Source organism: Ruditapes philippinarum, unplaced genomic scaffold (genome assembly GCF_026571515.1).
Source record: "Ruditapes philippinarum isolate M1 unplaced genomic scaffold, ASM2657151v2 ctg421_1_1_1_1, whole genome shotgun sequence".
NCBI lineage: Eukaryota > Metazoa > Mollusca > Bivalvia > Venerida > Veneridae > Ruditapes > Ruditapes philippinarum.
This window is the reverse complement of record NW_026858341.1, coordinates 463,670-484,637: the sequence shown is the minus strand read 5'-3', so window position 1 is coordinate 484,637 and position 20,968 is coordinate 463,670. Positions and strand designations below refer to the sequence as shown.

General features: G+C 29.9%; 1 protein-coding gene across 1 annotated transcript in view; it reads right to left on the bottom strand.

Moving 5' to 3' along the window:
• LOC132752902 (E3 ubiquitin-protein ligase rnf213-alpha-like) overlaps positions 1 to 20,567 on the bottom strand; it is a 51,046-nt gene extending 30,479 nt beyond the window's left edge. The window contains exons 1-31 of the mRNA XM_060743309.1: positions 20,319 to 20,567; positions 19,531 to 19,728; positions 19,163 to 19,319; positions 18,683 to 18,822; positions 18,416 to 18,490; positions 17,780 to 17,886; positions 17,206 to 17,344; positions 16,488 to 16,677; positions 15,989 to 16,223; positions 15,601 to 15,726; positions 14,984 to 15,089; positions 14,409 to 14,547; positions 13,921 to 14,089; positions 13,532 to 13,644; positions 13,111 to 13,305; positions 12,649 to 12,777; positions 12,329 to 12,464; positions 11,480 to 11,721; positions 11,056 to 11,188; positions 9,815 to 9,870; positions 8,902 to 9,031; positions 8,508 to 8,645; positions 8,124 to 8,284; positions 7,643 to 7,871; positions 7,235 to 7,411; positions 6,976 to 7,038; positions 5,873 to 5,982; positions 5,434 to 5,562; positions 2,734 to 2,899; positions 2,541 to 2,608; positions 2,024 to 2,162 (exon numbers count right to left, since the gene is read on the bottom strand). Of these exons, the coding sequence (XP_060599292.1) occupies positions 2,024 to 2,162; positions 2,541 to 2,608; positions 2,734 to 2,899; positions 5,434 to 5,562; positions 5,873 to 5,982; positions 6,976 to 7,038; positions 7,235 to 7,411; positions 7,643 to 7,871; positions 8,124 to 8,284; positions 8,508 to 8,645; positions 8,902 to 9,031; positions 9,815 to 9,870; positions 11,056 to 11,188; positions 11,480 to 11,721; positions 12,329 to 12,464; positions 12,649 to 12,777; positions 13,111 to 13,305; positions 13,532 to 13,644; positions 13,921 to 14,089; positions 14,409 to 14,547; positions 14,984 to 15,089; positions 15,601 to 15,726; positions 15,989 to 16,223; positions 16,488 to 16,677; positions 17,206 to 17,344; positions 17,780 to 17,886; positions 18,416 to 18,490; positions 18,683 to 18,822; positions 19,163 to 19,319; positions 19,531 to 19,728; positions 20,319 to 20,529 (4,506 nt within the window). The 5' untranslated portion in view covers positions 20,530 to 20,567. The remainder of the gene's footprint in view (positions 1 to 2,023; positions 2,163 to 2,540; positions 2,609 to 2,733; positions 2,900 to 5,433; positions 5,563 to 5,872; positions 5,983 to 6,975; positions 7,039 to 7,234; positions 7,412 to 7,642; positions 7,872 to 8,123; positions 8,285 to 8,507; positions 8,646 to 8,901; positions 9,032 to 9,814; positions 9,871 to 11,055; positions 11,189 to 11,479; positions 11,722 to 12,328; positions 12,465 to 12,648; positions 12,778 to 13,110; positions 13,306 to 13,531; positions 13,645 to 13,920; positions 14,090 to 14,408; positions 14,548 to 14,983; positions 15,090 to 15,600; positions 15,727 to 15,988; positions 16,224 to 16,487; positions 16,678 to 17,205; positions 17,345 to 17,779; positions 17,887 to 18,415; positions 18,491 to 18,682; positions 18,823 to 19,162; positions 19,320 to 19,530; positions 19,729 to 20,318) is intronic.
• Positions 20,568 to 20,968: the final 401 nt, after the last annotated feature.

The following is a 20,968-nucleotide window of genomic DNA, read 5'->3' as shown; positions in this document are numbered from 1 at the left end:
TTTTCATAGTTTCATAGCAGTTTGAACTTGTAGCAGGAGGCCTTTCAATGAAAACGGTCATTTTACACACTATGCTCATGAGGGAAAGGGTTAAAGTGACATTATGTCCATCTAAAGGTATATAGTGAGTAAACAGGTGAGACTCAAAAAGTTTTTCATTTTGCCACAATTCCTTTTGATTTAATAGTTTACTTCGCATAAACAATAAATAACCACCGTATTCAAACGAAATATCCGTAAATATCATTTAATAGAATTTACGTGTAAGGTTTAATTTATAAAAAGAGAGGGGCAGTCATTTAAATATTTTAGGCAGATTTTAAATTTTATCCTTATCATTTTCCAATTTAATTTGATGCATATGGTTAAAAGTAAGTAATAATAAATTAAAGAAACCATAAACAATGGTTTGTTGAGGATTACAACTACGTAAATTTAACTCGTTCGGTAATAACTATTCGGTTATCAAATGGTAATAAAAGATAAAAGTAAGGAGAATTATACTATTATTAAAAGCTAATGTTGAATCGTTATAATAATTATATAGAATGTCACGAGAAAACTCTAAATAAATTATCAGTTCCATTTTAATATTTTTAACAATAATTTCATATAAAAAAAAACAAGAAAGTTTCGAATTATTCAGAAAATTTTAATGCCACCAGAGCAATAAAATTAACATTTTGAAGGACGGAAAAAAGTGTAGTCCAGCTGTGATTGTTTTGCGTTCATTATGATAAAGAAAATTCTAACACAGATAAAAACTGGCTGAGTTCCATGATCCCGTGCAAAATCACCTTCTGTTATAGCTGCTTAAAACAATTAGCACTTGCTGTTATAAGAAAACCCTGAACTAGATTTTTTAACCTTGGCCGCGTTACATTGATAATAAGCTGTAATAAATATTTACCAACAATAGAATAGAAACAGCTAAAAGTAAAAATCATCTAGCATGAATCAGACATGAATGATGTATCTTCATTTAAAATTTTAGTAGAGTGAAATCCAGATATTCGAACGTTTTATTGGATTACATTTTATTTAGTACTAATATATATTCGCATCGATTACATAAAAATCAACAAAAAGCACATTTTCTTCAAAATCTTATAATCTCTAAAAGCGATTAATAACGTCATTCTTTTCCTGTTTTTGGAAAATAATCTGTCATTTCTAAGAAAAGACAAATGATTTTTCCCACGTGTGGGTTTTAGAAATTAAATTATCAAATAAGTCTAAAACATGTACAAGTAATTGAAGAAGCTATGTCGACAGGTAGATGGTCATGGATATAAAATATCTGTATTCAAAGAGGCTGATGGTTACTTTTTTGTAAGCTAAACTGCAATAAACACGGACATAGACATTACAGAAACACCTGAAGAAAACGAAACAGCATAAGTTCGTACAACATGGGTAGGAAATTAATCACACATATATTGCAAGATAAAAGGACACAGTTCGGACAAATAAAAATAACACTTTGAAACAGTTTGTACAGCAGGCTAAATGAAGTCAAAGGTATTTCTTTGAGCATGCAAGACATACATGATTTCTTCCACTGAATGTACATGCAATGACAAAGAGTAAATACTTATTCATTAACCTAAATATAAATAAATTATGTGTGCAAAAAGGCAACATTAAGCTGATTTTTCTCGTTAACATAACGAGACACCTTGTTCTGTCCATTTGTTTAATTTACACCGTGCTATAGGATGTTAACATTACAATTGTCACTTCTTCCAATAAACAAAATTAATCATACCTAAATTGCAACAATTTTTATTTGCCGTTTTTGTCGTTCTTTATATTGATTCTTAATGTAATCATTGGACCAATTACTGTTCGGACATCAACTTCAATTTACACAATTTGTTACATTGCCAGGTATATAAGAATATATACAAACAGCAAATTTAAACGAAATAAATGAACGCATTAAGTATTTATCTTATATTTATCAAATTGATATACATTTATCCTTTAGTTATATAAGTATAAATATTTCTTTTTTGTTTACCTGTGTGTATTCTTGATCACGTCTAAAACTGCTTCCGAAAATAACAATTGGCTGAACTTTGGTTTTTGTTAGGAATGCTTGCTCAAACATGGCGATCGCGCTGTAGTTTTCGGTCAAGAGAAGTAAATGCCGGCTTTCACTATCATAATCAAATGTCATGCATTAATTCATGTGTCACAGTCATGTTAATACGCAAAACAAAACTCTTCGAAGATAATCCTTATGGGCGATTGAATTGCATTTCTTTTTAATGTGGCAAATCATTGCCAAAAGTGTACAAAAATCATACTCGTTATTAAAAACAGAATAGACAAAATAATGATTACATATTTTATTTATGTATTTTGCTGATTTAACAATGTTAAATAAAAATCAGATATTTTACAAAAAAGGCTGTATTAAACATATTTGGCAATAGTAAAATATCACTTTGTATAAGATATTATGAAATATATGAAGCAATAATAAGGAATAAAAGCGACAATATTAAATAAACTGTTACTTGAAAATATAATACCTGTATTCATTTGTTATCCAGGATTTCAACAGTCCTGTAAAACTATCATCCGGATCTCCACGTTGACGCTTAAAAAGATAAATGTTATGAACATTGAATGATTTCATACGTTGGTGTGTTTTTTAACACAAAAACAGGGTTAAGAAGAAACAAAAGAAACCAAACTTGATAAGGTTAAAAAACGTAACAATACCTCTTTTTTATCATCAAAATGTTTCAGGTTTCGAAGAAATATTTGAAAGGTGTCTACATTTTCTAGTCCACTGAAGTTCCGTCTAACTGCAAATCTCAGTTTTATATAGGTAGGTAAAGATGAGTGCTTGGAACAAAGTATAATTTGGTTTATCATTTTCATCAGGCTGAAAATAAAGCAGTGTATTTATAGTTGTTTCTAATGATTTCAGCATGAAATCATTTGCAAGATGAATAATTCTAACAAAAGTAAAATGAGCGCAGCATTCCCTAGCAAAAATTGAAACTAAGTAGACATTTGTTTTTTAATGGAATTAAATGATAAATTCGTTGTTTGATAAATAACTACTTTTAAAATATATCAGTGTTGAACATTCCAAAATGAACTGGTTCATATTATATATTATTTGGTTAATATTTTGCCGGTGCCAGGGGACTTGAGGGATGTTTCACTATTTCATTATCCCTAAGGTGCAGACACAATCAAATCGAGTTTGCAATTTTCATGTAATTCTGCTGTTTTTTAATGTTTCCGATGGATCACGTTTTTCCTGATAATCGGCAAACATCAAAATAATTCCAATTTAATAATTTGGCATAGTCTTCGGAGTCTTAACAGAAAAATAGCCTAATACGATGGATGTTTCCCAAAACAATATACTTTTGTCAATGTATTTAAATGCACATCTGTCTATTAATAAAAGTGTAAAAATCTATTTATCATCATATACTTTTACCTATATGACCACTTACTCTAACACTTTAAGTTGCATTATAACAAGTGTTTACCTATGACAAATTGAGGATATGAGTCAAACGAAGGCTGTATGAGCTAAACTACATAATTCACTACAACCAAACTATCAAAGCTTTTAACTTACTAAAATTGGAAGATGTCATTTGCTTAATGAAGGTTGCACAAGGAAAAGTGCAAAAATAAATTTCCAGAACTGGTTGCATTGACTTTGACTAAGTGACGGTTTGGAAATAGAGACCAATATTAAATATAGCTTATTAGTTGTGTTGTAATTGGTAAGCATGGCTAGAACGATGCCATATGGTCTATACTGTGTCGTCGGTGTGACGTAAGGCACAATCACAGAAACAGATCAAACAAATTGGTAAGCATGTCACATTTTATTTATTATACGTTATTAATAAAACGTTGCACATTTAAAAAGGTGTTTGCATTCAAGATTTACAACTTAAAATAAGAGGGTTGTTCAAAAAGTAATAGGACTGCAGTTCTACTGTTCACATTTTTCAATTTACGTGCACAATTTTACAAGATAATAATATCGGAATATATCTTCTATATACAGTGAAAAAATCAATAAAATATGTTTAAAAATAACGAGTCTGTGAGAATTTCAAATGACAAGGGGTACGCGACCCGGCGCACGCTAACTGCACAATAAATGACGTTTATGACGTCGTAAAATAAAAACAAAATACAACAAGCGTCATCCCTTCTGAAATAATTCTCCCTATTGTTCTAGGTGTCTAAATCATATAACTTCGACCAGGCCTCATATGTGGAGATGAAGCTAGAAAGATAACAATCACATTCTCGTTCCACTCTCCGAAAAAAAACAAAAAAACTCGATAGCCGGCCACTCTCCGCTTTTTCTCGTATTCTTATATTCTTATAGTAATCCACATAAATCAAACAAACATGAACTTATGATGTTAATGAAAAAGCGATTTATATAATTAATTTACACATATCATCGTACGTTCTTAAAACAATGTGATATAAGTGAAATAACAATATTTATCAACTGAAAAGTATATTTTCCTACTAGGAACAGCGTGTCATTTTAAAAAGAAAATCGGGGAGAAATATTAATAATTACCGTTAATCATTATTATATTACTTATTTATAACATGTATATCTGGTTAAATGAGATAGAATTTTGTTTGAAACAAATCATTTAGGCAGAACTGAATCAATAGACCCAATGCAGAAATCAAACATGCAGGACAGTTCGTGGACTGTTTACCCTCGATCATTTTGTAGCGCTTTTTCATTTGACGTCACTAACGTTCCGTGAATTTCCCGCTATCATTCTCATCCTTTCTGTTTGTGATCTCGTATGTGCCGTTTTCGAATGCTTACGCAAGCTGGGAACGAGTATCCTGATAGCCGATTAATTGTAATGTGTTAATTTTATGTTTTCGTATGTATCTGAAGGAGTATCGCCAATTTGTTGGCAAAGTTAAACGATTGCACACATTTTCAGTTATTTAACGAACGTCAAATTTCTACATTGAACGTTTTGACCACTGCTGTTCAAAACTTGACGATTTAGCCATTTCATGTCTGAATAACGTCAAATTTGGGCATAATGTCAATTAAATATGAAAGATTGATTTGGTGGAATAAATAGACAAAAAAGACAATAAATTATTAATAAAATAAAAGTACAAGTAAGCTTCAATAACTTTGTTATGTGTTGCGCCGGGTGCGTGTTACCATGGTTATTCAATAACACAGGGAACAAACGTTAAGCACAAGAATTCAAAAAATTTATGCTTGAATTGAAGAAAACATTTTTCGATCGCTGTACATATAAAAATATTCTAAATTAAATTGAATATGAAGATGCAAGACTCTTAGTCCTATTACTTTTTGAACAACCCTCGTATTACATAACATTACATTTGATAGTATATGTAACTTTCGAAGCTTAAACTTACCTGTAAAAATCTCTGAGGCCAAAAAATTCCCTTTTCTCCTCGGATGCTTTTTCAAAGACTTCCAAATATCCAGATGAAAGTGGTTTGATAAGCAAATTATTCAAATGTGTCGTAGATGCACAAAGTCCCCTAAATGGTTGACATTTAAATGTATTATTTTCGGGAATCTCATTTGAACTTATAAAGTAATGTACAAAATATTTACTATATAAAAAGATGTCTAAGAGTTTATCCAATCTGTCTGTTGATTACAAATTACCTTTAACCATATCAATTATCACATTCTTAAGAAAAATATTAATGATATGAATATATGCATTTTTAAGTGAAATGCGAATTCTTTGTGCAAATGTTACAGGTAATTTTCATAGTTTGTCTATCTTAGCTTTAAAAAGGTGTCAAATTTTTTGTCTGGAATTATAAAATTCAAAATTGAAACCTTGCTGTATTTTCAAGCTCTAATAATTCAGGAACTTGTCTTTGTACAAATACACCACGATTCATTTTTGCTGGATCTAGACTCCAGTTTGATATACCTATAAAGGCCACCTTTAGACAGAAAGTATAGTTTAAGGATTAAATAAGTCTAACATTAAATTATTCAAGTTTTCTAATATTTAATAAAAACAGAACAAATGTAGGGCGTTATCAATTAACACTTTTACGTCACTTTAAAATTGCTTCTCTGACGATAAATAAAGATTTTATACATTTCTGAGAAAAAACAAGAAAAAAGAAGTGACCGTAAACAGTATATGAAATTAATTATTTTAGGTCAATTTAAGCATTTGCATTAACAAATATTAAAAGAAATCCATTATAATATATCAAAAGATACCAGACCACAACCTTAACAAGGAAAACAAGTCAATTCTGAGAAGTATGCAAGGTCTTAAAATACATATTTGTGATTCTTAGAATACAAATTATTGTTGCACTAGGTCAGAGGCAAAAGTATGAACTTATATTACTAAAAGAAAAAAAAACACAGTCAAAATCTAAGTGTATGATTTTTAATTAATTTCGATTTCCTTTAAAAATATAAATGATTACGTATAAATTTTGATATTTCTTATTTTCATTAAATTTCTAATACTTAAATTAAAGTATCATTTGTTTATGCTTAACGGATACAAAAATCAGAAATGGATAGATACTTAGCTTATTAACCAAAATGATTTTTTCCAAGGGATGTTAAGGTATAAATGGAAATCACTGTATAGTAAAGAATGTTTCATAAGACAAATTGAAAATGTCATTATTTCTGTATCAATTAGCTATAATTACAACATGTATTTTGAAACCATAATCATTGATTATAGAGTCAAAAGAATATTTTTTATTAATTATGTTATTGATTATAAAAAAAAACATTTGTATAATTTTTTGTTATTATGTTAACCCTAGACAGTTGCCTTGCTAATCAAATACAAATTGTATTTTACTCATTCATTTCAAAATAATAAAGTTAAACAAACCGGATGCAAAATGACAAGTTCCGTGAAAATGATATGTTTCAAAAAATAATTTGTTAGTACTCACCTTCTTGTACTGTTCAACAATTTCGTCTCCCTGACAACCGTCCTCTAAAAGTGGATGTAGCGTCTACCAAAAAAGTACAATTAGTAAATAAATTGGTGTTGCAGGATAGTAAGATAAATTAATCAAATTTGTTGGATATCGTTATTTAACAACCATTTATAGCACACTTATGGTAATGAAAATATTGTACTTAATTAATATTTTGAAATAAAAAATGTTTAATATTTTAATTTTTGCTTATTCTAAAATTATGTCTGACTTTCAAGGGCATCCTTTCGCTGTCTTCTGCCAAACCAATTTCATCCAGAACGACAACTGATACAAAAGTATCTAAATTATCTTTGTAGTTCTGCTGAAAACTTGCACATTGACGAAATGTAGATATAATGCCTTCTGGCGACGACAATGGACTACATTGGAATGAAACCATTTGGACCTAAAACAGCACAATTTGTCTTGAACATTAGGAATTATAAGCATCAACATCGATCTGTATGACATTTTTGAAATAAATTTTTGCCGAATTTAAAAACAAAATACAGCAATTATATCTTGAGCTCAATGTCTCTAATTGTATGATTTTATTTATTTGTCTGCAACTTATTTAGTTATCTAACCTTATATCGGATCATTTGCTTAAAAACAAAATATATAGTGAAGTTTTTACTTGTTTCAACTCTTTGAACAAAGGCTTTGAAGCTGCCCGCCCTTGCATTGCATCCGTTACGATAACCTTTGCTAGAGATTTTGAGCTTCCTGGTTTTCCAACAAGAAACAGTGGTATTCGGAGTTCAATACAGACAACCATCATGAAAACGTTTTCTTTTAAAGCATGGTTTCGTGCAATGTTACTGTTATCCTCCAGGTTGACAGAGTCCAGAAAAACTTCTTGTACACTGAAATTTTCATTAAGTCTTAACATTTTGATTGTTTTTATATTAGGTAGTAAACAGTAGTTTTTTATCCGAGTTTATGCAGTGCAATTACGTTTTTGACAGAAATTCGTAAAACTCACGCAAAAAGATAAGAAGACAACAGATGTGGTTCCTTTTTGCATTTTAAAAGTACAGTTTCATTGATACACAACAAGGAAAAACATTGGCAATTGCTTTGTGAAATTTGTTAAGGGAAATAATTGAGACTATTACCGATCAATCTCTTCCAGTATATCTAAATATCCACCGTAAACCTCACATGGCATACGGAAAAACTGTGATATATATTTCCAATAATTGTTCCTTTGGCTAAGTGAGGAATGGTAGCAAACAGCAAGTGCAAGCAACAGCGACCTCGTTACGTCAGTCAATTTCTTGAAACAGAAAATATTTTCTTTTATAATTCTATGCTTCAGATAAAAATTCGTGAGCCAGAATGAAAGTGACGACACGTCTAAAAAAAATTAAAATATGTCTTATTGAACCAAAGCAAATATGCACATGTTGCGTCATTTCAAAAATTAGTTTCAATAAAGTATCTTGTTATAGATACAACAAACATAAATATTCATTATTTTTTATAAAAATGTTAGATACCTGATCTTGATTCCTTTCCCTCAACTTTCCATCAGCAAGCTGAAATAATGTTCGCCGACCCTTACTCATACTGTAAAACCAACACATTACTTGCAGAACTCTATCGGCATCTCGAAGTGACACAAAACTGCACTCGTTCTTGATTAATAAAATATACAAAGACTGAGTGCTTCAACAAGTAGAACATGAACAGATCAAAATATGAAGTATGTTTTTAAGTTTTTGTTTTTAATATGAATACAAAATCAACAAAGGCGATCTGATCCCCGTTCCGGAACAGGCTAAACATTAAATTTTGTTTGGCTGTATTTTACAGAAAATAATCCACAGAAAATAATAAATTAATATATATTACCTAAATTATAATATCATCAAATAGTGAATTACTTTCTACCTTTAAACTGCGCATGTATTCTTGTGACTGGGTCAAAATTGAACTAATTACTTCAAGCAATTGCTCATCATTTGGTAATTGTGCACTGGTGCTTACTGTACCATTTTGCTGAAAGTAATTGTCATATGGACTTAAAATGTTTTAAAGATTTTTAGAAAAAGGCACATTGACACGAATGATACATTTGTAATGTGATAATAACATTTACAGTAAAATATAATAGGTTGTCTGCATAATGCGGTTCAGTAAATAACATATCGACATTTTATATAATATTTTTCAATCATAATGAACTTTGAAATAATACATTTAAACCCAATGAGCGTTTCAGAAAATAAAACAATACTGATTAATAAATTAAGATTTTGTAAAATGTGCAGATATTTTACTGGTCGATTTCAAGTATCTTGAAAAATCCACCGTCATTATAACATGGCATTCGTAAAAAATTGGTAAAGTGAAAATACTGGTGAACAAATTAAAAAAAAACTCAAATTCAATGTAAAAAATATTCTTTAACACACTGCATATTGGCGGACATTATCAGTTGCCTCTAGCTATATTTCGGAAGGAATTGTAATTTGCTAATTTGTATATCGGCCGGTTCATATGTTTACAACAAAAACTGACCATTCCGAAAAATGAGGAAGATATCATAAAGGGTTTTGCGGTTGAATTAGTTGGTAACTTTGGTGCAGTATACGTTTCTCTGAAACATTGTTTAAGAAATACTTTTCACCTATCGATTAATAAAAAATATTGGCGACTCCTCTCTATCGCTATTTAACCGAAATACTTTTTTTAATTTAGAGTTAAACCCAAAAGAAATAAATGTAATGTCGTGTTGTGGGATAAAATAAAAACTACTCTTGTGAGTTAACATAACCTTAATCGAGCCATGTACAAATTTTACTCAAGATTCGCGTTTGATAGCTTCAAGATCTCTCCCCTGTCAACTAGACAGTCGAGCTTTTATATTATATTTAAAATTTCACTTGTTATCTGCTTATTTCACGATGAACGCATTTCGGAATTATAAAAGCAATTGCAATTTATCAACCTGTTTTAATGTCCACATATCATACATTTATATCGATTTACATGCGTATTGTGAAATAAACATGAAACATATACATTTGTTTTGTCTTTTTATGCATGAATTATGAAATAAAAATATCGCTCGAATAATTGTTTGTGTCATTTAAATAAATAAAAAAATGTACGAACAGAACTAAATTATTATTACTTTACTACAATAAGATGCAAAAACATAAATAATAGATATCTTGATTTGGAATTGCCAAAAAGTAAGATGTAAATTAACGCATTTGTTTTTATATGTCCACATCAATGTTTTTGTTCGTTTTGGTCATTTTTTATGCAGATTGTTCTCAATGTCAATTTTGTTCATTTTCGAAATAATTAATTGCGAAATCCTGCATTTGTTTTTTTTACTCTTTATAATTTTCGTACTAAATCTGAAAATATTATTATTAATGTTTTTGCTTATTCAAATAATATCACTTGGCACAGTTTTCGTTTTTTTTTTCTTCAGAACTCTGTGAATTACGACCCATTGGCCATAACAAACTTTGCGGGAATCATTTTCGTATATATCTGTTATTTTTCTAGTCATCCAAGTACTTTAAATGGCGATATAGTATATGTAATACAGAGATAATTATTTATAGACTTTAATTTTGCATTGATTTTGGCCAGTATTATAAGTAAAGAAAGTTTGTTTTAAGTCTTACATTGTTACCATTCACCATTACGTCATAAAATGTTTAGAGATATTTCATTTTAAAGAAGATTAATTGCATCAATGATTTCTGTGACCGTTTAAAAGTCTTAAGATGTAGCATACGTTAGGGGAATGTACAGTAATGAAAGTAGAAAATGCAATTTGCACACTTAGTTAAATCGGATATGTTCATTAGCCTATCCAGAATTGTAAAGCATACCCTGTGACAGAATTATAATATCTATATTTTTAGGTTTTTAATACATAATTATAATCTTAGGTTAAAATGCATGTGATGCAATTTACAATAAAAATTTCCTCACTGAAATATATCTCCGAACCTTTTTGGATGAAAATTTTTTAAAAAGATATTGACGTTAAACGAAACCCCCAAAACAAGGGAAAAGGACTCTGAGGCAAGGTTGAACACGATAAACAAGACGTCTCATTGGTATCCGGCCAAACCTGTCCTTTGTTTGGATCGCCTTTACATGGTAGCCCAAACCTGCTTTTTCAAGCTTTGTGATCACTTCTTCTGGGTGTCTTTAAAGACAAATGAGCAGTAAAAATATCCAATATGAGCAAATGCTAAGTAGCTGTTATATGATTCAATATACATTTATGAAAATGAAAAAGTAAAACGAGTGCTAAGTTAAGTTAAGAATAAACGTCTTATGTGAGTTGTACTTTATGTCATTTTGATCAAAACGAAATAGATTAAAGTTATTAACAATATTTAAATTATCTAAAAATAAAGGAAGTATATATTTTCAAGTTGAACGTATTTTATCTATTATATTACTTATGCATTATTTTAATGAGGCAGATAGTTACTTTCGGTAAGGATTGCATGCTGCAACAAATTTCAGGTTTTTACAGATATTGAGAGGCTCCCCTTCCATTGTATTATCACACATAATTTCCTTGATAAGTCCGATTGATTCAGTCGTGTTGGCTTCATCAAAAAACAATACTGTATATACATTTTTTCCATGTTTTTCAATATTTTCAACAGCTATTCTTTCAGCATTCCAAACTTTTGACTTGATATCCTCGTTTGTGATACCGCCGTGAACCTTATAAATTTTGTGTGAATAAGTAAAATTTAGGGAAAGTATCTTTCAAAGAATATTTACATGTGAAATCATTTCAATTATTAATGAATCAAATATAACTTTGTATTACAATGTTTCAAAAAATTAGAATTTAATCTTTACAATAAAGTTATTGCAAACATATTTCGATAAGTTTTAAGAAAGGGATGAAGTAAATTGTGTGTTAACGTATCAATTTGTTTCTATCCTGAAAATATATTTTGTTTAAAATACAGTGTTTATAAATACTTAACTGGTATTCTCATATGATATATAAAGCTAAACTTATAGTGAACAAACTGCATGAATGGTATGATTTGTCATTCGCATTTACTTGTTTGCTATTTGTAAGTACATGTATAACATTTTGTACAGTTAATTAATTTAAGTATTTTATAGATTGTTCAATATGGTAAATTCCATTATTTACGGTAAAGCAACTAACAAACAAGTTACACTCGTGTTTCTGTGATGCAATATCAATTTTACACGATTTATACTTTGAAACTTCTTTGATAGGGTTTTTGATTCGGGTGATTGTGGTTTTAATCGGGCTATTAATGAGATCAAATCTTTTAACAAATCATACCTTCATGATTATCATATTAGTCGTCAATGGTTCTTGTGTATCCTTGTTCCTTGGAACCATAATTTCACACAAAAATGTTACTAATCTTGTTTTTCCACAACCAGTTTCACCCATTATAATGACTGGTATGCCACACCTTCAGTAATAAAAGTACTTGCGGTATTGAAAAGTAGTACAAGTTATAACTTAATGATAGATAAATAATATGTATGGTTAAGTAATGTTTGTGATTTACAATTTGGAAATGATTTACCCAGATATTTTAGTTATAAATTGTGCTATTATCTGTTATAGTCTTTAAAGAATATTTGTTCACTTACTTAAATCGCATGTATACTGCAAGCATTTTCTTACAGTTATCTGTCGTCAACTCATAAGTTTCATCGTATACCTGTGGGTCACATTTGTCAACTCCAATTACTCCGCATAATCTTTCAATCTTGTCTTTCCTTAACGATAAAGGTATTCATTAAGGTTGTTTTCAGTACTTATACATATTGTAGGATTTAAGAAGATTATAATTATGACTTTGTTCCTACACAATAAACAGAATGAGTAAAATTATTTATTCAATTGAATTTAGGTGTTAAGAGTTTAACGCAGATATACCAGTTATTGTTCCAAGTTTTAGTTAATATAAAAGATAATATGAATTTAAAGAGAATCTTGAAGTATCCTTAATATGTATATTAATGTACATATCATGATTTCTAATTGATATACGACCTGAACAAAACTCTTGTAAAGTTAAAGGCTTTGTTTTACTGTACTGAAAATGTTACCTTTGTAACGAATCAAAATCTTCCTTTATAGGAACGCCATTTTGGAGCAATGCTCTCAACAACGTTCTGTTCATGATACGTTTTTCAAGTGATTTATTACTGTGAATATCAACAAGATCCCCGAAATCGTTGATGTAAAATCCAAGAAATGTGAATGTGTGGCTATCAGCATTGAAGAAAAGGTATGGATGTGGACTAAAAAAAAGTGATATATTTTCCTATGATTTTATACATACATATACCTTCAGTCTTTAAATTAAAATAAATAATTAAAGAGATATTTGTCAGAATTTTATAGAAAAATTATATAATTTAGGCATCCCGCCTTTTTTGGGTAAAATGATAGCAGGACGATTTTGACAGATTTTTTAAACATAACCCTAATAAGTTATTTCCTTATATAAAATAATCTTAAGTGAACCTGCTTTCCCAAGTCCTTTTTATCTCATAATCACGTAGATCATTTCGTTCGTTTTCGTTTTCCCTGATTTCACAAGATTCCTCGCTTAAATTGAGAGACCGACTTGAGAAGTCCTGTTTGATGAAAGGTTATTAGTTATCAAGTATAAAGTAAAATATAATAATTTATTCGTATATTTCTTTCACTTTTATAGAGGAACACATCTTGTTAAAAAATATAAGGAATAATTTTATTCTTAAAAGATACTTCACTGCATAAATTATTTTTCATTAAAAAAGATATGTAACATTTCATAAAATAGATGAAATTATTGACAGAGTGAGTGTACAAAAATGACATTTATCTATAATCTGTTTCCAAGCATTATCAAGCACAATTAAGCTACTGACCCTTGACATCTGAATAAGAAACTTTTTGACGAACGTAGGAAAACCTGGCAATGTATCTTCGATAGCTTTACTGACAAAATCTGTGTTGCAAAAATCCAGTAACTGGGTGTTTAAAAATTTTACGAAGTGATGGATTTCTGACCACGACGGGTTTGAAACACCACAGTGTCTACAAAGTTAAAGCAAACTCAACTGTTAGATTAATTTGCAAACATGAAACCATTATATGATTATGATATTCAATAAAGGTATTCAGTTAAACAAATATTATTATTACCCTCTCTGTAGGATCTAGAACTTATCCCTAATTATTATCAAGTTAAAACTCAATATAATCAAAGCTTAAGAATTCTGTCTAACACTATATATTTCAACAAAAGTAAACGCAAACACCTAATCTGTCAACGGTCCTTCTGTCTTCAAAGTCTCATGTAATATAGTTATATAAAAATGTCAACAGTTTCAAGACAATATGATATTTATCTTACCTTAACATTGTTTCAATGCAATGCAGTTTTGAGTTTTTATCATTTGCATCATCGATGCTTTTCAGACACTCGTATGGTTTTTGGTACAATTCCATTTCGTACAGTTTTTGGTCAAACAATTGGTCGTATTCATTGTAATCTAGTGCAATAAATGTTATTAAATAAATGTTTGTCATAAAGAACCAACTGAAAATATATTTCTGGTCACATTCTAAAATGATGATCTTTCTATGTGAATATGACCATTTATTTTAACCAGAGACTTGTCTGGAACATTCACACATATATGATAACAGATAACTGTTGCTTTTAACATTGTTATATCTCTTTACTTATATGCAGTGAAGGTCATTCTTTGTCGTTCATACTTAACCATCAAATTAACAAATAAACATCACTTCGAGTCAATCAGTAAAATATAATCGCATATGCTTTTCTTATATTTCAGTGTTAAAATGAAACAAAGCTCAAATGTTTAGGTTAAGCAGTCAAACAAGCAATCATCTTAATATATAATGGTTGGAGAATCTGTAATATTTAGATAGTAGACATTAGATTTAAAATCAAAATCATACCGTCCGGGTAATTTCCTCTGTATATATCTAAACACTCTTTAGGTGATCTACATACAACGAATGGAAGAAGCTGTAACATTGAGCTTTCATTTTCGTTGTCCGAGCTCTGAAACATATTAATTTTGTAAATGTACTTAATAAGATATTATAAACACTTGTGTTCTTAGCCAGCGGAGTATTCATTATGATAACAGGTTGTGGCCATAGTGGCCACTGGCGTAATTATTGTGATTTCAAAGACATCCTTGAATTTTTATACTTCACAATAACCATATCATTTAGTTAAACAGTGTTAATTTTATTTACAATAAGTTATGCACTTTTGTCTTCTTTAAAGCCCATAGTATGTGTGAACCACATCATCGCTTTATTATAGATAATTGTAATTGTATTTATTTAAACTATACATTGTAAATACAGATGTTGTGATTAGGAAGTAATGTCCCATTTTCTTCAAAAAGGGGTTGTCTGTATTATTTATTCGTAACACAATAATTTTACAGGACATATTGCGTATGAAAACGGTATTTGTAAAGTATATGCCAACAATAACTTTAATTAGATCATAACACCTGCCGAAAACCGTAAAGCAGTAGCAATATTAACGCAGATGATACCCTTTGTTCTAGTGTTTCAATCAAATATAAATCTGTTGGCATTTTTCGCCAAACATATCCGGACTTGTCAACAAGTTTCCCGAGTATCAGCAGATTAAATAGAAGATAGTCTATTCCAAACTGGACCTGTAAATAAGAAATAAAATGTCCAAATAGAAACAACAGAACGAAATATCAAAATTGACAAAAGAAAAATTGTATAACAATGCGTGATGTTTTATTAATTTTATTATTTAACACAGTTCAAACGAATAATGTAGCTAAATAATGACTAGTATGATTCAAAATATGCTGGCTTATTGATTGAGTAACAATTAATATACCTACATTTCAAATTGTAAAAAAATAACAATACACAAATATTGCAAAATAAATTTAACATTATTACCTCGTTTGTGATATCAATGTGAAGAATCTTTGCACAAAGCTCGTCTGGTTCCGCAATATGTTGTAACAGATTGGAAGTCACATAATTGAAATTCACTTTTCTTTCATGAAGAGGTAAAGACACTCTTTGGGTTACATTCGTCTGATTTGTTTGTTCAAGTTCTTCTTCTTTTCTTAATACATACAATGTTTTTCCACAACCACTCCGACGGGACTTTACAACACGCACAGTGGATCTGAACATAAGTCTTAACAATAAGTACTGGACATTTATGAATTATTTGAAAGGATTAACATTCCAAGTTGACTTCATTACGAACGGTTTGTGGTAACGACCTACATGTAGTTTGCTCAAAATTGATACTCTCAAAACTCTTAAAGACCTATTATGTCTAATAAATGTTATACCTTTAAACATTTTTAAATATTGATTTCAGAGGCATATGCTTTAACTAGTTTTTAATCCCACCCACTTGAAAAAAAAAACAATTGTTACTTACTTTTCAAAATCAACAGTTGCAGCAGGATTAATTGTGTCTGAACTACTTGTATTTTGAAGTTTATGAAGAAGGCATGTAGAAAGCTCGCCTTTGTCCATCAAGAAAACTGTTCTACGATACTTGTCAAGAGATGATATCAAGACAGATCTGTTCTCACTATCTGATCCGCATATAAATACAAGTCGGTAATCTGTCAAATTTAATATTGTATTTTAAGTATTGCTCTCCAAACACTCGACGTATTACGGATTACGTTAACATATTTGCTAATCGAGCGAATATGGTTCTTTTCATTTTTGTTTGTTTTTGCTTCATGTCAAACCGGCCATTTAAAGGTCATATAGAGACTTCAAAACTGTACTGGTGGAGTGAAACCTCAAACCAACCCCCTAATTATATGCGCAAACGTTTAGTAAGCTAATAGATTCATCACATGAAAAAAAGGATTTAAACCCATCACGGTGAAAGGCGATGGTTTGAAGTCTACGACATTAACCATTAAAATGTAAGCCAAGAACTCGATGCTTTGCAAACCTTTGTCATTACTTTAGCTGTACGACCGCTTAATATGATCATTTACAACATTACTGAGATTAAAAAAATGACATTCAATAGAAAATATGCAGTCAATTTTGTTTTCAAACCTAACCTTCTTGTATAACCAAATCATTAAATACAGGTTTGTTTTTCAAGTTAAATCATCAGACATTGAAAATACCTGAATGAACATCACGCTGATACTTTATTAATCGTTGTTCAATTCCTTCACAAAGTGTAAAACTCATTTTGTCTGCGTTAATGATGGTGTGGATCTTCCCACATGAGTTGAAAAGTGCTCGTCTCAGAAAAATGTCCACCTTAGATTAAACAGATCATGCATAGATTTCAGATATATTGCCTTGTCAGTATTAATTTTAATAGACGACGATTGCTGTTGTGTTCCTATAATTTCATATTTTTCATGATGTGAAGCACTTTTGTGAAAAATTGAAAACGTACCACCGACATTGTCAATAGATAAAGGATCTTGCCGCATTACACCATTAACAGGTTTCGACGTTTTCTCCATACCAATATGAAAGTAATCTGCTTGAATCCCTTACTGACAAATGCAATGAAATGATGTCTATATCCAATAATAAGTTTGAATTGCTGTATTTCATAAAAATTCACCCGTAAGTTCTTATAAGTTTTTTATGAATTAAAGTTATAATTAATCTATAATTCAAACTGGAGAATTTTTATAATACTATTGCGGCTGGAAAACTAAAAGTATTAATTTGATTTAATACCTGTTCAATTGATGTGTCTTCTGAACATGTCAAAATTTCATCATGCAATGGTAGTGGTTGTGTTGTATCACAGAGGTAAAGAGATAATGTTTGAGACCATATATTTTCTGCAAAATTGTAATATCTTTTAGAACATTTATATCATTTTAGAAGCAACAATAACATGTATTTCTATTCAAATGACTTTCTATCAGTGTTGAATTTAGAGCCTTCGGGAGCAAATAGTTTACACTTGTAGATACGGTTTTATTGAATCTAGGAAACACGTTTACTAAGAGATAATGTTATGCCCCAATGCTCTTTCACGCCACATTTAAACCATTATTTGTGATAACGTGCCTAATAGTTCTATTAACGTTTAATCAACATTATCAAATAATATCAACCTTTGAAACTTGTATATGTTGTTAACACTGCAAAATGAATCAAACTGCAAATTTCCTTGTACATTTTATTAATTTGGTCAATATTTCTATGCATTTCAACTAATAAATAATCTTCACATATTATTCATATAATCAAATCAACAAAGCATCCATCCATTTCATTGCTTTTTAAAAAGTGTTCTTGCAATGGAGTGTATCAAACGAAATTGTATATGTCTTAATTATTAAGATCATCTAAAAGCCGTCCTACCTTTTTTGCATACAACAAGATTAGGTGATATTTCCGAACAACCTCTAGGTAAAGATCGGCTAATTTTCCGCTGATCTGGAAAGTTTACAAGACTTTTTATAATTCCTAAACAAAACACTATTTTGGCAAGAAAATGACTTATACCTTGAAACTAAGAAAAACGTGATTGAATGTAATATTTATCACATTTGAATCATTTTGAAATTTCTTTAAGTATAAGTATGACGTACTGTACCTTTGTAACGATATAAAACATAATAGAAATACCTTTCTCTGCAAGATGACGAAGTAATATTCCGACTTGCTTTAAGCTGATGAAATTATTGGAATTATTCTCAATGGATTCTAGAAACTGTTTCCATATCTCTTCGAATTTTATCAGCATATTTTCACATCTGTCAAACTGGCTGAAAAGATGTGTCAGTGTTGTTAGTTTTACATAACAAAATTTGAACACTAAATTCTTGATGGTTGATTTCTTGAATGGAACCGATATAGATGTCATACAATATACAGTGTACAATATGCCTTATAGTTTTTCATGGCGACTCAAATGATTCTAAAACATTCATAATCCTCAAGTAGATGATATATCTTGGTAAATTAATGCATTAGCATACAGTTGTTTCATTCATTAACCTTTTAGAACAAGATATAAGTTTGCATGCTATCTGATCCTTTTATTTATAACTTTTTGCTCTCGGAAAAAAATGCAAAACAGAGAAGGATAGAATCTGTATATAAAACCTGTCCATGTCGTCAACCATCGATGTAAGATTTTGCGAATCGGTTCCATTTCCTTCAAGGTTTCGAGATTCTTCAGTATCATATTCGGTCGTTTCTAACGATTCAGTTTCCTCCAATTCATCAATGTTATCTTCATTTTCCATACACCAAATCAATGCTAAGATGAAAGAAAAACAATCATGCATTTTGTTTTCATAATTTCTTTTGACTCAAGCAAAGAATCACAACACTTTTTCAATAAATATGATAATTGTTACTTCTACGTTAGAATGATACAACACTGGCATGTTTTGATGTTGGGACGATGCAACATGTAGCATTTAAAGTAACATTTTTATGAAATAAAATATTCATGTCAAATATGTTACCATTAGAAACATTCAATTCAGGAAAATTCTTCAATGCCAATGGAACCAGTCTTTTATAACCTTGATCAATCAAATCGCGCATGAACTTTTCTTCCGCGGAGATTTCTCCCACGTTCTCGTTTTTAATGGTTGTTGTTGTTTTGTCATTATCTCCATTGATTTCTGATGTAGAACTTAAGAAAGCATCTTTAATATCACCTGCATGATGAAAGAAATGTAATAAAATTTGAATTTGAGAAAAAAAACACACTAATCTTATTTGTATTTCTTATAAACTGACATGTTTTTTTATTCAAAATTAAATCTTATATTCCATCTTTCTGATTTTTTCTCAAACTATTATATGGCAATGTTTTGTTCTCCCTCACATCTTTTGATATGTACTGTCATGTGGAATAAGGTTATTGTTGTAGAAAGTTTTATATGTAAGGAGATAAATATAAAGAAGAATGCTAAAACGGTTATATTATAACATTCATTAAGCATAATTGCATATCACAAATATTTTTTTGTCACAATTTTACAAAAATGTAAAAATGTACATTCTAAAACTATAAACATTAAACAATGAAGCACGCAGATGCCTATGGTCTTATTTTTATGCAAATTTATTCCTCTATACCTTGTGAACAACAAAATGAAAACACGATGCCTTCAAATAAATGAGTCTTATCACAAATGCATTGTACCTATATTTTGTTTCAGTCGTGTGATATCTACAAACCACACAGGTAATGTAATCGTTATTTGTAATGTTTACACTAAATATTTGATCAGGATGTTCATACCTGGTTTACAGTTCTGTATTATGCCATGAAGCATTGGATATATCATTTTTGAAAGTTCTTCGCTTTTACGAAGCTTACAGAACTCGGTTTGTAGTATTACAAGTTGTTCTATTGTAAAATAGTTCAGTTCTGGATAGAGTTGCCGGTGTTTGTCGACATATTCTAGCCACGTTGAAAAGCATGATTCCATAGTAGTTGAAATTCTGTGCATTATATTTTCCAATTGTTCATTTTCAGTTTTGCGACACTGTAAAAAGCAGGATGTCCATGATCACTTAATTGCTTACTTGAAAACAAAGTTTTAATTTGCAATTATTAACTTAATTTAGGTTAATGAATATTTGCATAGCAGTTCTAGAGACTTCTAGAGTCATAATAAGAATAACTAAAACTACCACTTTAATCAATAAACTTCATTTAAGTCGGCATGTAGTTAGTTATCAGACAAATCGTCTTTAACCTCTGTCAATGAAAGTGCTTGTAAGACGTTGCCAAATTTTGTAGAGATTCATCCAGGAGTCAAGACTAAAATTATATTAAGTTAACTAAAGTGTGGTTTACGAGGAATATTATTTAAAGCACGTGCACATTTTATGCTTCCTTGTTACTTTATTGATCAGACGTAAAAAGTTAAATGGTAAGAAAGCCAG